This window comes from Arachis ipaensis, chromosome B03 (genome assembly GCF_000816755.2).
Source record: "Arachis ipaensis cultivar K30076 chromosome B03, Araip1.1, whole genome shotgun sequence".
NCBI classification, from domain to species: Eukaryota; Viridiplantae; Streptophyta; class Magnoliopsida; order Fabales; family Fabaceae; genus Arachis; species Arachis ipaensis.
The window spans coordinates 4,425,219-4,439,934 of NC_029787.2; the positions used below are offsets into that span (position 1 = coordinate 4,425,219).

Genomic DNA, 14,716 nt, shown 5'->3' on the forward strand with positions numbered 1-14,716 from the left:
CCCCGCCAGAAGCCTGCCCTGCCTAGTGAGGCGGTCCCAAAATCCCAGCCTGTCCCGCCTAATAGCCGGCTGGCTAAGCCCGCCAAATATCCTTTTTTAACTTTTAACTATTAAATAATATATATAAAGGCATAAAAAACTCTTCTGTTTTTTATTTTTAACTATTATAATTTCTAAAAGCATAAACAAATTATAATTTTTATATTCACAAACATTAAAGTCTTTGTAATTATAAATATCTAATAAACATAATTATAAACCAAGTTTTCATCCAAAACATAACTATAAATATTGTTCTCAAAACAAAATAAACATAATCCAAAATATAATTATAAATATTGTCTCTAAAACAAAATAAATATAATCCAAAACACTCAATTTTCATCTTCATTTTCTTGTAAGTTGGGTTAAAAAATAAAAAATTGTAAAAATACCCCTTACCAAAAAAATACTAAGCTTGGCGGGGAAGCCCGTCCCGCCCCGCCAAAACCCGCGGTTTAAATGGTGCGGGTTAGGCGGGCTTTTGCTATTTAGCGGTCCTACTTGAAGCCCGCCTCGCCCCGCCAAAACCCGCGGTTTAAATGGTGCGGGTTAGGCGGGCTTTTGCTATTTAGCGGTCCTACTTTTCCAGCCCAGCCCGCCTTTTTTGGCGGGTTACGCAAGCCAGCCCGGTGAGTTTAGGCCTTTTGCCACCTCTACCTTTCACTCACCCATATTTCACTTTCTAAAAAAAAGTTCCAAACGCGATCAGTTTCTTCTTCCCAATGAACTTCTCCTGTTTGGTCTTCCCTTTCTATTGCCTTATTCACTGTAGTCGCTCCTTCTGTCAGCGCTCATAACACTTTTGTTTAAGGTTAGTGAAGCTTTTTATTTTTTTTCCTCTTGTGTATTTGATTTGCAGTTTTTTTTTTTTTCTTTGCAAGTTTTGCACATCATTTGTGATATTGGTGTTGTTTGAATTTTTCTTGCATTTCCCTTCATTTACTATTTTTTATTAGGTTTAATGTACTTGGGGGACCACTATTTTAAGTTTTCTCAAATAATTGATGATTTTTATTTGCCTCCATTTTTCAGAACTTCTGTATTTTCGAGGCTTATCTTGTGTTTTATTTTAGGAAGCTGTAGAATTTGTAACTTTAGAAATTTTTATTTTTTGGTAATATAGTGATGGTGACGTAGTGGTAGTGTCCTTGTAGGTCTTCTCGTGATGGCTAGGAAAAAGGTTATCGCGACCCGAGGGCGTGGCCGTGTTGCGAGTGTGCCGAGACCCCAGCCTGCTCCCCTCGAAGGGATGAATAGTCTGCTTGAGGTGGACATCTATTCGTGGGTATCCAAGGAGGTTAAGACTACTTTTATCACGATTACGCAAGAATAACTTGACAATCTACGAGAAGCCCACATTACTTTTTATTCTAATCTTAGTAACTTGTATGTCTTCCCTATGCCAAGGTCCGAAGAACGATTGTGCCACATAAATGAGCATGTCGGTACTGTCTCAGACTGGCTGTGGATGTATGAGACATTGTTTTCCCAGGATTGGGGTCCGCTTACCTTTTTCCGACTTCCAAGTGAGCATGCTGACCCATAGCGGATATTCTCTTTCGCAACTCCATCCTAACTCTTGGGCCATTATCCGTAGTTTCAAGCTTTTGTGCTCGTTCCTGGAGCCTGCCCTTAGAGTCTTCTTTTATTTTTTCACTTTGACAGTTCCTTTTAGGTCTTAATGTCGCGGGTTCATCGTTTTCCGAGGTGTCCCGAATAGAAAATTTTTTATTTTGTTTGAGAAATCCTACCATGGCTTTTAAGAAAAGTTTTTTAAGATCGAAGGGGTGGAAGGTACGACTTTATTTTTTATGACTTTGGAGGGTGCTAAAAAATTTAACTTGTATTGGAGCTACAATGTTTCTTCCCAAAGATTACAATTAGTGGCATCAATGATGCCGTGCATTTGGGTATTAACCTTTTAATGATGTTGTGGAATAAACGGTCCCTTGTTTTGAGGGACATACTGATAAATGAACAAGTTGTTTGGAAAGCTATAAGTGAGTTCTTATCTTCTGGACGTTCCTACATGCTTGACCTTATATGCTTATGATCACTCTTACTTATAACTTTCGCGTTTCAGTTAAATTGGTCGGGGGACTTGCCGCCATTGCCGAGATAAAGAGGAGGTTATCATCCCAGCCTCCGAACATCGTGGGTGGTCAGTAGGGTTTCCTCGTCTGCTACTATCAGCCGTTAGCCTCGACCTCGGGGGGTCGAAGAGAGCGGGGAAGGGCAACGTCTTGAGGTACAGATTATTTCGGAAGACTCCCCGAACAATTCTCCAACTTGGAAAAAACTTAAAATCTTTGGTCAGGCTGACATTGGTGCTTCTATCCCTACCTCGTTCAGGTATGTATTGGATAAGGGGTTTTGAGCTCCCGAATTTGTGGACCAACATTTCATGGATGACAATACCAGGGCAGTTCTTGCCAAGATGTCTCTGAAAGATATACTTCTCCGAGGTCAGAGGATGCTCCTGCGCTATCCGATTATGTCTGAGACGCATAGGTAGAGATCTCGAGTATTCGCTTAGAGTTCCTCTCAAAGGACATAATGATTGCTGAGGCAAATACCCAAGTCCAGAAGCTGAACACCTCGGTTACTGACCTTCAAGGTAAACAAACTTCCTTGGAGAACGAGGTAAAAAGTTTTAAGGAAGCCAAAGCTGCCTCTGACTCAAGGGAAGGAGCTCTGAAAAAGTAGTTTTCCAAGATAATGAAGAAAATTGAAGAACTTGATCTTTTGGTTAGAAAGGATGAACAGGCGGTTCTCGATGGTGTGTTTGATGCCGAGAAGAACATCCTTGACCAAATCATGTTGAAGGCTCCTAACTTGGATGTATCTGAAGTCGATGCCTTCAACAAGGTGGTGGATGGAAAGGTTGTTTCAATATTATGATTATAATTTGTAACTTATTTTCTTCAGTATTTTGAACTTGATAATTTGGAATCTGTGGGACTTTTGCAGTACCTTCTCCCGTTTTTTCTTTGGAATTTTAATTTTATATGTTCCCGTTATAGTTAGGATTAACTCATGATTGTTGATGTTTTGCCATTTCACTGCTTGCTACATATCCTTCTTCCTTAAATCGTTTTATTTCGAACTTTAATTTCAGCTTGATTTCGACTTTTACATGGATGAAGGGATATTTAACGCATTCCAACCATAACATGAGTTTGAACATAGAGTTTGTAAAAGAAATCAAAATATTTAATTGAAGTATAAAATTGCAAAGAAGGTTCCTTTTGCCGAATACAGGAGAGGCCTCATTAAAAACGTAGTTGCCTAGGAAAAGAGTGCACTTATTCTACTTAATGATGAAAAATAAAGGAAAATTTTCAGCATTTCCAAAGAATAATACCTTTTCGAATGGGTTGCATTCCAGCTTCTTGGCACTTCAAAACCATCCAAGGTTTCTAACTTATATGCCCCTTTCCCATTGCCTCTTTCACCCTGAAAAGTCCTCTCCAGGTCGGAGCTAACTTACCTCGTGTTCCTGGTACCCTGGCATCACCTTGACTCAGAACTAGATCTCCCGCTTGGAAACTTCTAGGTCAGTCTTTCATATTGTACCTCTTGGCCACACTTTGCTTCAAAGCTTGCTTTGCTAAGTTAGCCATACATTTGACTTCATCAATTAGGTCCAAGCTTTCATGAGTTGCCGAGGTCTCCAAAAGTATTCTTGGGCTTGGCTCCTTGGGTTCTACCGGGATTACTACTTTTTCGCCATAGGTGAGTGTGAAGGGTGTTTCGTTGGTAGTAGATTGCACTGTAGTTTGGTATGACCATAGTACTGACTACACCTTGTCAGCCCAATAGCCCAAGCGCTCATCCAATCTTTTCTTTACCCTTTTAAGATTACCTTATTAGTAGCTCCGACTTGTCCATTTGCATGCGGGTGCTCCACCGAGACAAATATTTGCCAAAATTTCAATTCGAACAACATTTTTTGAAACCTTGAGTCAGTGAATTGAGTTATGTTATCTGTGACAATAGATTTGGGAATCCCAAATCTTGCAATGATCTCTCTCCATACGAACTTCCGACATTGAGCAGAGCTGATACTAAGTAAGGGCACGACTTCAATCCACTTGGTAAAATAATCTATAGCAACTATAAGATATTTTACCTGGCTCTGTCCCTATGGAAAAGATCCCAACAAATCCAAGCCCCATTTGGCAAATGGCCTTGTCGGGATAACGGATATGAGCTCGTGAGGAGGTGCCTGGTAGAAGTTGCCGTGCAATTGGCATTTGCTACATTTCCTTACATATTCCATGGCATCTTTAATGAGGGTGGGCCAATAGTACCTAGCTCGAATGACCTTTTGAGCCAATGACTTTCCATTCAGGTGATGTCCACAGTAGCCCTCGTGGACCTCCTATAACACATACATTGTCTGTTGGTCATTTAAACATTTTAACAATGGTTGGGGGCACGCTCCTTTTATATAATTTCTCATTTATCATGGTATATTTGGCCGATTTAAGTCGTAACTTCTTTGCTTCTTTGGGGTCACTAGGCAAAGTCCCATGCTCTAAATATGAGCAAACTGGGTTCATCCATGTATTGAGATTCCCAGAACATAAAATCAGAACTTGGGGTTTGGTTACAGTAGGCTTCGTGAGCACTTCTTGTATGAAACTACGATTTCTTATTCCGGGTTTAGTGCTTGCGAGTTTAGATAACACGCCAGCTCGTGTATTCTGTTCCATGGTACATGCTGGATTACAAAAGAATCAAACGACTGTACCTCTTGTTGTGCTTTTTTCAGGTACTGCTATAATAGTTAATCCCGCACCTGATATTCCCCATTAACTTGGGATGTCACCAACTGCAAATCACTGAATATGGTTACTCCTGTAGCTCCGACATCTCGAGCCAACGCAAACCCTGCAAGCAAGGCCTCATACTTAGCCTAATTATATGAAATAGGGAAGTCAAATTTAATAGAGGCCTCGACCACCATGTCCTCTCTCTTGGTTAGGATGAGGCCAGCTCCTCCATACCGAACATTGGAAGTTCCATCTACATGAAGTTCCCATATCGGTATGCCAAAATCTGGGTGCGTCATTTCAGTTAGGAAATCTACCATTGCTTGAGCCTTAATGGCTAAGCGTGGTTCATAGCACACATCAAATTGAGACAGCTCAATGGACCAACTCATCATCCGACCTGCTAAGTCGGGTTTTTGTAAAACCTTTTTGATTGGTTGATCGGTTTGCACTATTACCAAGTAGCTTTGGAAATACTGGCGTAACCGACGTGCCGATATGAGCAATTTCAAAAGCAAGCTTTTCAATCTTTTAATATGGTAGCTCAGGTCCTTGAAGAACCATGCTAACAAGATATATTGGACGCTGATGTTTATCCTGATCCTTTAAAACTAAGGCCGAAGCCAACGTTTCTTCGGTTATAGATAAATACAAGAACAAAGGTTGGCCGAATTTTGGTTTTGCCAAGATACGAGGAGATGAGAGCAAGTTTTCAAAATGTTGAAAGGCGGCCTCACAATCCTCTGTCCAGACAAATTCCACATCTTTCCTCATCAAATTAAAAAAATAGTTCGATTTTAATCTCGGATGCTCTCACCTACCCTTTGTTCCACCTCCAGTAGGGAAATTGGGTGCTTTGCTTGGGTCCTCCTAGTGGTAAAGTGGGCCAAAAATTTCACCTTGATGTCAACAAAGGAGGATCCGTCCTTTTGTCGTATTTCAAATCAGTAGGCTTGTCAAAATGCTTTGACAAACGTACATGGAGGACGTGAGAAGCAAATGGGGTTTGACCCATTATCACGTGTTCTCGAACTTCCTTATGCCTTTTAGGACTTGGACTCCTCAACGGTGTCCACCCCATTTTAGACTGAACAGATCGCAATTCTTTTCCCACCCTCCTATCCTCTTCCAGAGAATCGCCATGTCGTCGTGGTGACCTCCTATCTTCTCGGTGGCATTGGGGGGAATGCAAAACCCTGCTAATTAGGGTCATGGCCTGCTTCAGGGTTCCCGTGGTTACACTCTCCATGTTCTCTGGGCGGGTGACTTCGGGAACGGGATTACCTAGACAAAGAGCATTCAGCCAATCGCCGTTCAAGTTCCAAACGATGGCTCTCCAATTCTTGTACCCGATGTCGCATCTCCTGCATGGCGTGATGGTAGTCGTCCCCTAAACCAGCGAAATGACGAGCTTCCGCGTGGAAGAGCTCCAAGTTTGGGGCTCCCTAATTCTCATAACTAGGATGAGCTTCCTAGCGATTCGGAGTCGCATCAGTTTCATGTCCACTCTCCTGGTTTGGTCCTTCAACGGAGTCTCTAAATTGATTGTAGAATGAATTCGATGTTTGGCCATGATTCTTAGCGAAGTAGGATACCCACAAACGGCGCCAAATGTTCGTACTGGTGGCGAGTTTATGAACTGAAAGGGTGAAGGTCGGAGATCCTGACTTTGGTGTGCACAAAACCAGGCCGAGTGGGTAACCTACAAGACACTTCGATGCTAAAGTCAGTGATAATGTATTAGGTGGTATGGAGCTTCGTGTTTTTACATGTTGATTGCCTTTTCTTTTTATTTCTGTCCCGTGGAGCTACTATTTTTCCAGCATCTAATGCCTTTACGTCGTGTCATTATTGTTGGGATTCGACGGTTATAGACTTTGGTGATGTAGCCGTTATGACGATCTCGACGTTATCTTGTAACATTGGTTTATATTTAATTGCTCGTCTGTTATGTTCTCATTTGTCTAGAATAGATACATAGTTCTAAATATTTTTCTAATTACTTAAAAAAATTTAAATAAATATAATATTTTAAAAATAATAAGGTATTCAAAGTTTTACTTGATCATTACCAAACAAAAAATCAACTATATTTCCAAGCTCATAAAACACCCGCGAAGCTAATTAGATTGATAAACACGAACCGCGAATAAAATGAAATGTGTTGCACATTTCGGCGCGCAACCGAAACTGTAAAAGCAATTAAAATTTGAATTTTATATTTGATGGGATCCCACCAGAGAGCTTCCAATTCTAATAAGGGAGAGAAAAGTGAAGTGCATCTTAACCGTCTAATCTCGAAGTTCCAAAAATGAATCTCAACGGTCTTTACACTGCCAACTCACCGATCCGTATGCGTTACACGTCATGAAAAATCTCGTCGTCTTTGGAAAGCTACTCCACGAATCGACACTTGCCACGTCAGCGATCCGCGTGAACCCCCGCTAACGAATGATAGCGCGAAATCCTTTTCTATATCAATCAACTGCAATCACAATTTTTCTCATTCTCAACTCGACTCAATTCATTCTCTTCAGAATCCCAATTTTCCCAATCCAAATACCTAACTCCTCTCAGAATCTCAAAATCCTCGCTTCGTGATGGCACCTAAGGCAGAGAAGAAGCCAGCTGAGAAGAAGCCCGCGGAGGAGAAGAAATCCGCCGTTGCTGAGAAGGCTCCACCGGCAGAGAAGAAGCCGAAGGCAGGAAAGAAGCTTCCAAAGGAAGGCGCCGCTGCCGCCGGAGACAAGAAGAAGAAGAGGAACAAGAAGAGCGTTGAGACCTACAAGATCTACATCTTCAAGGTCCTGAAGCAAGTCCACCCTGACATCGGTATCTCAAGCAAGGCCATGGGAATCATGAACAGCTTCATCAACGATATCTTTGAGAAGCTCGCTCAAGAATCTTCTAGACTTGCCCGCTACAACAAGAAGCCAACCATAACCTCCAGGGAGATCCAAACCGCAGTCAGGCTAGTCCTGCCCGGAGAGTTGGCAAAGCACGCTGTTTCCGAGGGTACCAAGGCGGTTACCAAGTTTACCAGTTCTTAAGCGATGTCCTCTAGTGGTTTCGTCTGGCCTAATTATTTTACCATTAGAATTATATGTCTTTAGTTGCTTAATTAGTGCTTTTATTTTGTGGAAGAAAAAAGAAACTTGTAAGTGAAGTTCTGGGATCTGCTTGATCCTTTTTGTGTAGTTTGCTGGGAAAAAAAAGGGACAAAAACAGTAGGATTTATGCAATAGAATCGATTATTGTTTGCATCTTGCCTGGTTTTCGGATTCGTTGCTTTGTATAATTGTATTGCATTAATTAGCAATGCCTAAACAAGCTTTTGCTCTATTTCCTCGTAACTGAGTAATTCACCTTTAAAGTCACCATGGAACCTTTTAATCTTCGTTATTGGATTTACTTTTTTCTTTCTTTCTCCTCATTTGATGCTAAGGAATCTGGTTGCTCCGTCACTTTGTTCCCTATCCTCCTAAAACTACTGCTTTTGTTATGCTCTATTGTTACATTATCACAAGAATTTTGACCTTGGTTTTAGTGTTTGGTTTAAATTATGCAAAGTTGAGTAATTTGAAGTTCCTTTTAGGCAATAAATAATAATCACACACAGGAATGAATGTGAACCCTATATATTTTAATGTAAAAAATAGTTCTAAAGTTTAGGTAGGATTATGCCACAGGTGCATGAGTCTTAACAAGTGCATAACAAAGTAGCCGTCAAATGTGGTGAATTGCCTTTAGTATCATTCGCATGTTCCCTCTCCTAAGTCCTAACATCACATTATTGCTCTATCACCGAATCCACCAAACTAGTTCTAATAAGTATTAAGCGCTTTAATAAAGAGAAAAGTTGTATTGAACTTATGAACTACTATATTCTAGTACTACATACTTTAAGTCTTTAACTCTTGAACCAATTTTGAAAATGATTGTGTTGTGTGTAATTTCAGAAAAAGAATTGGTGAGTGAAGTGTGATATATTTTTCTAGAATAAATGATCATTTGTATACATAAAAGATAAAAACGCTGACATATGTACCCACACTAAATCAAAACTAAACTTGTACCCACGAAAAATGCTTTTTGTGTAACAAAAGTATCCTGTCTTTGGAAGGTTGGAGTGCCACGTAAGGTACTCTTGTCACACGGCAGACATCTTGTGTGGGTATAAGTTTAGTTTCGATCTAGTATGGATACATATGTCAGTATTTTCATCTTTTGGTGCTGGAAATTTTTCTTTATTTCAAAGACAATAAGTGAATAAATTTAAGAGTGAGTTGATGTACCCGTTCGAAAGCAAAGAGAATAAATATAATTTTTTTGGTTTGCAGATGGCCTATTCCTTGTCATTTGTTAACGAAGGTGATTAACTTTTTATTGATTTATACATGAAAGAAATACAATATTAAGTCAACTAAAGGTGAATTATATTGAAAAAAAATATAAAAGCTTAAACAAATCTTGTCTCTATACAATTTTTCTTATGATTTTAGATTGTCATGCCATGTTAAGCGTTTAATTGTTTTGACATACCGAATACCTAATAGAATAAACTAACAATACATATTGAAATTGAAAATTTTAAATTTTATCATAAAACCAAAAGAATATATTTATAACCAACTAATTCTTTAAACTAAAAACTAATATCAACATTGAGCAATCAACTAAAATTTGATTATACAATTCTTTAGGGTTAATAGTCAAATTCGTCACTGAAAGATCACTTATTCTTCAAATTAGTTCTTAAAAGATTTTTTTAGCTATATTAGTCATTGAAAGATAAAACGTAAGTGAAATTGTTCATTCCATTAGTTAGATGATGACGTAGTAGGTTAATGTCATGTGTCACAAGATGATTGATTGAGTGTCAGGTCAACGATAGTTAGTTCGTCACGTATCACTTGACATGCAAAAAAATTATTTATAAGCAAAATAGTCCCTGAAAGTTCAGACATAAGTCATTTTTCATTTCTAAAATTTTAAAAATTATAATTTTAACTATAAAAAAATATTTTAAATTTAATATTATTAAAAAAATAAAAAAAATTATATAAGGACTAATTTGATTGATTTTTAAAATTTTAGGGATGAAAATGACTTACGTCTGAACTTTTAGTTTTAGGGACTATTTTGATTATAAATAACTTTTTTACATGTCAAGTGACACGTGGTGTACTAACTGTGTCACTGACCTGACACGTCAACCAATCATCTTGTGACATGTGGCGTTAACTACCACGGCATCATGCCATGTGGTATTTAATGTGACACGTCATCATCTAACTAATGGAAGGACCAATTTGACTTGTTTTTATCTTTCAAGGATTAATACGACTAAAAAAATCTGTTGAGGACTAATTTAAAGAATGTGTAATCTTTCACAGACGAATTTGACTATTATCCCCAATTCTTTATGATATAAATGAATCAACTCAAGTCTGTATTAAATCAAATATTTTCTGTACAAGATTAGAAATGAGAGACATTATGCATCTACAAGACCACAACTAAAACAAATAACGATAAAATATGGATAATCATATCAAAAGAAGAAAAAGCTTAAATTAATAATGTAGTGTCATTATTTGAAATATGTAGTTGTCCGAAATATTTCTTAACATCTTGTTATTGCTACACTTTTTTTCTTTCAGACTTATATGTTGGTTAAATGCTGAATTTATCTAGTTTGACCTACTTAATAATCAAGTCATCATGAATTAGTATCAGTTGAAGATGCTGACGACAGTGCTAATTACAATAATAATTAAGATTTATCTATAAAGAATTTACGTATTTTTTAATAAAAAATGAATCACAAATCAACGAAAATAAGTTTGAAAATAAGCACAACATTTTTACTGTTATTGTTACACCTCTCACCATAGATCCCATAATACAAAACTCTAGAATAGTAGAATATATAGACCTTGCTCCCTAATGTACAATCAAAATCCCAATACAATTCACAACCTCTTGAATTGATACTAACGTGAGTGCTAGAGTAATTTTTTAAGTATTCTTATGCTGCTCACAACACAGCTACACTACACACTCGCACCAATGGGTTCATATATATTCAATGACCAGCTAAGTCAAAACAACGCACACAGAGAAACATCTATTAATTAAGCATGTAAGGCCGGTACATGCTCAAAACATTCAAAGTAGATAATCAATGAAACATAAACTAAACCTATATCTCTAAAGAGTAAAGACATGTCTATTGAGGTAGCGTTTGGTAGAGAGACAGAGATTGAAAGATTGATACTGAGAAAAAGAGACTTAGAGACAGAGACTGAAATAAATCTCAGTATTCTGCTTGGTGCAAAGTAGGAGACATAAATTGAAATAAGAATGAAGATTTAATTTAATTTGTACAAAGGATAAAATTGAAATTAATTAATTGAAATGAGGATATTTTAGGTATAAAATGTTGTTAAAGTTTCAGTCTTCGTCTTTAAAAATTTCAGTCTTCTGTGTCCCTACTTTTTAGAGGTACTGAAATACTGAAATTTTGGAGACAGAGACAGAAATTTTAATATCAGTCTTTGAACCAACAAACATGATATTAAATCTCCGTCTCTCAGTCTCTGTCTCAGTACCTCGAAACAATCGCTACTTTAAAGAGTTCAGATCCAAGTGTGATATTTCATTTCTTTTTTTTTTAAGGTAATATGGAGGAACCTAAGCCCAAGTGTGATATTGCCATATTCGAATGGCAAGGGAATTAAGAAACCCTTGTATGCCCCAAAATATTTTTTTTAGGGCCTAGGGGCCCTCTAAGCTCTAATGGAAAAAAAAACATTGACAATCTAATTTAAAGTTTGCAGTGCTCTTTGGTGATTTATCAATGATATATTTTAAAAATATAATAATAATTTTTTTAAATATTTTTTATATATTCAATGTATTGAAAATTAAAAAAAAAAAATTATAAAATATTTTTTTTAGAGTAAATACTCTTTTTGGCTCTTATCATTTTTTAAAATAGACAAGTCGCCCTCTAATATTTGAAAAATGATAAATCGATCCGTGTCCATTTCTTCTGTTAGACACTTAGATCTTTCTGTGGCTCTCTCTATTTAGACTCGACGGAAAAAACTGACATATAATAGTGAGGTGGTAACTCAATTGGAACACATCATATAAATTGGTTAGGACCACTTAGTCCCTGCCCAATCAGCAAAACGACGTCGTTCTCAACCAAGGAAAAACACGCATTTTGAAGAGTCTCCCCCTCTCCCCTTATATCTATCTTCAATAGCCCCAAATCACCATCACTTGACACACTAAATTACACCTTAACTCTAAAAAAGTGAAATATTTTCCTTTAAGGCAAGTTGACGAAAATTTCTAGTAAGGAGGTAGTGAGAACGTTTTGACGAAACTACTGATGGCGCAACTAAGGTTAGTATCGTGTTACTTTTTAGCAGTTTTCTGAGTTGGTTGTCATATATATTAATCTTGTTTTAATACCTTAGTAATTGTTTGATCAAGTAAAAATAGTTTAGTAATGATTGAAAGATGATTAAAGAAGTTATTTGATCCTATTCGCTGCACATTATTCTTCTAGCAGATGCCATTTGAAATTGTCTTTGTTTTTCTCCTTGGGGATTGGTTCGAAAGGGATTTTTATGGAGTATTGTACTACTTTGATGGACAAATTGAGACATTTTTTCATTAAACATAGATTATATTAATTTCACAGATTTGGTGAAAATGTTTAAGGTTTAGAGTATGCAAGTTACAAAGAGATTTATTGGTATGATGGTACAGTCTCTAATTTAGAGTCTAAATTGCATGTTCTTAAAGAGAATAAAGAGATTAACGAGATGTGTGACAAAAAGACGGAGAGAGATATATTTTAAATTGTCCAGGATTTTATAGTTCCATAACTCTCATACAAAATTATATTATCAATAATGCAACAAAATCACAATTTATTCACATAGAAAATACAATTACAGGGAACAACGTTTCATATATTAACCCTAACCAAACATGACAGGTTGCAATAAAATACAATCTATAGCCTATATTACAACATATTTCAGTGCTCTAATGCAATTAATATGGCTAGCATAAGAGAGACTATGAGCTAATTATTCTATTTCTTTGATTTTTTTTCGATTTCCAAATCAATCTTGTGTTTTAATTGATCCAATATGTTCTCTAGCATTGTCATTCTTCTTTCAATATTACTATCTTTCTCATGCCCAAAACGACAAGAAATCAACTCATACAACCATATGAATTACACTCAGTTGCTGCTTGTGTTAGGATTCGAGAAGAGGGAGAATGAGACACTCTTTAAAATGCGCATTTCTGTTTGACTGAGAACGACGTTGCTTTGCTAATTAGACAGGGTCTAAATAGTCCTAATCAATTTATATGATGCATTTATGCTAAGTCACTACCTCATCATTATACGTCAACTTTTTATGTCGAGTCTAAATGGAGAGAGCTATGAAAAAATCTAAGTATCTAACAAAAAATAGGAACTAATTTGTTATTTTTCACAGCAAAATCTTAAAATTAATTTCAAATTTACTAAAAATTTCAACTCTTTAATTATGCATTAGTTATTTTTCCTTATTTGTTCCCTCGTGTCTTTGTTCTCTAATCCACCAGCGCATTGTTACTCAGCAGATGAGAATCTAAGCAAAAAGCAAAAAAAAAAAAGGCAACAATGCTTTGTGCAAATAATTCAGAAATCTCATTGGTCCATATACAAGTCACACGGATATCCATTTGGAACATATCACAGCCGTTGATAATATCCAATCAAACGCCCCAAACCCACTCACTTACACACCCACGAGACTCCTCTCACACTGTCCCAAGCTCAATAAAAGCCAAGACTCCACTCCCTCCGCCACCGCAATCACACCTCTTCCATCACCGGAAAAAGAAAAGGAAAGAAAAAAAAAAGTTAATTAAGGTTCTGATGGACAGCCCCGCTGTAAAAGGGAAGAAAGGAGCTGCCGGAAGGAGAGGCGGTGGTCCCAAGAAGAAGTCAGTGTCAAGGTCCGCCAAAGCCGGTCTCCAATTCCCCGTCGGAAGGATCGGACGCTACTTGAAGAAAGGCCGTTATGCTCAGCGTTTGGGAAGCGGCGCTCCGGTTTACCTTGCCGCCGTTTTGGAATACCTAGTTGCTGAGGTATAATCACAATTACGAGTTCTTAGTAGATCTTCAATTATTATATTTCAATTTTGGAACTAAGATTTAATTTTAGGGTTAACAGTTAGATCTCAGTGTCGACTGATTGCTGAGGCTAGATTTGCGAAATCTTACATTAAATCTGGTTGTTGATTGTTCTTCTCTTTTGTTCGTGTAGGTTTTGGAATTGGCTGGGAATGCTGCTAGGGATAACAAGAAGAACAGGATTATTCCAAGGCATGTCCTGTTAGCTGTGAGGAACGATGAAGAGCTTGGAAAACTGCTTGCTGGTGTTACCATTGCTCATGGTGGTGTTCTTCCTAACATTAACCCTGTGCTTTTGCCTAAGAAGAGTCAAGCTGCTGCTGCTAAGGAACCGAAGTCTCCATCTAAGGGCACAAAGTCTCCTAAGAAAGCTTAATTGATTATGATATTTTGGTGTTAGGTTACTTTTGGTTTCTCTTTGATTTTAATGTATATCTGTTGTTAGGTACCTTTAGTCTTTTTTAGGCTGGCAGGAATATGTGATGCTTGTCATGGTATCCTCATTTGGAATTTATGGTGAATGGATTATTCGAAATAGCTCTTTTTCATGTAGCAAAGATTAGAATTTGAATGTTAATGCAAATTGGCTTATGATATATTTCTATTATGTAATTTTCTATTTAGTAAAGATGTCATAAAGCGCAAATGATATTGTTGGACTAGATTTTTGGATGCAATT

At 37.3% G+C, this 14,716-nt stretch overlaps 2 protein-coding genes across 2 annotated transcripts; both read left to right on the plus strand.

Moving 5' to 3' along the window:
- Positions 7,311–8,162, plus strand: LOC107629126 (probable histone H2B.1). Its single transcript, XM_016331826.2, has one exon. It carries the CDS (start codon positions 7,421–7,423, stop codon positions 7,868–7,870), a length of 450 nt encoding a protein of 149 aa, XP_016187312.1. The 5' UTR covers positions 7,311–7,420; the 3' UTR covers positions 7,871–8,162.
- On the plus strand, positions 13,640–14,649 carry LOC107629123 (histone H2A). The gene is made up of 2 exons (XM_016331825.2): positions 13,640–13,992; positions 14,171–14,649. The coding sequence occupies exons 1-2, from the start codon at positions 13,780–13,782 to the stop codon at positions 14,411–14,413; spliced, it is 456 nt and encodes a 151-aa protein (XP_016187311.1). The 5' UTR covers positions 13,640–13,779; the 3' UTR covers positions 14,414–14,649.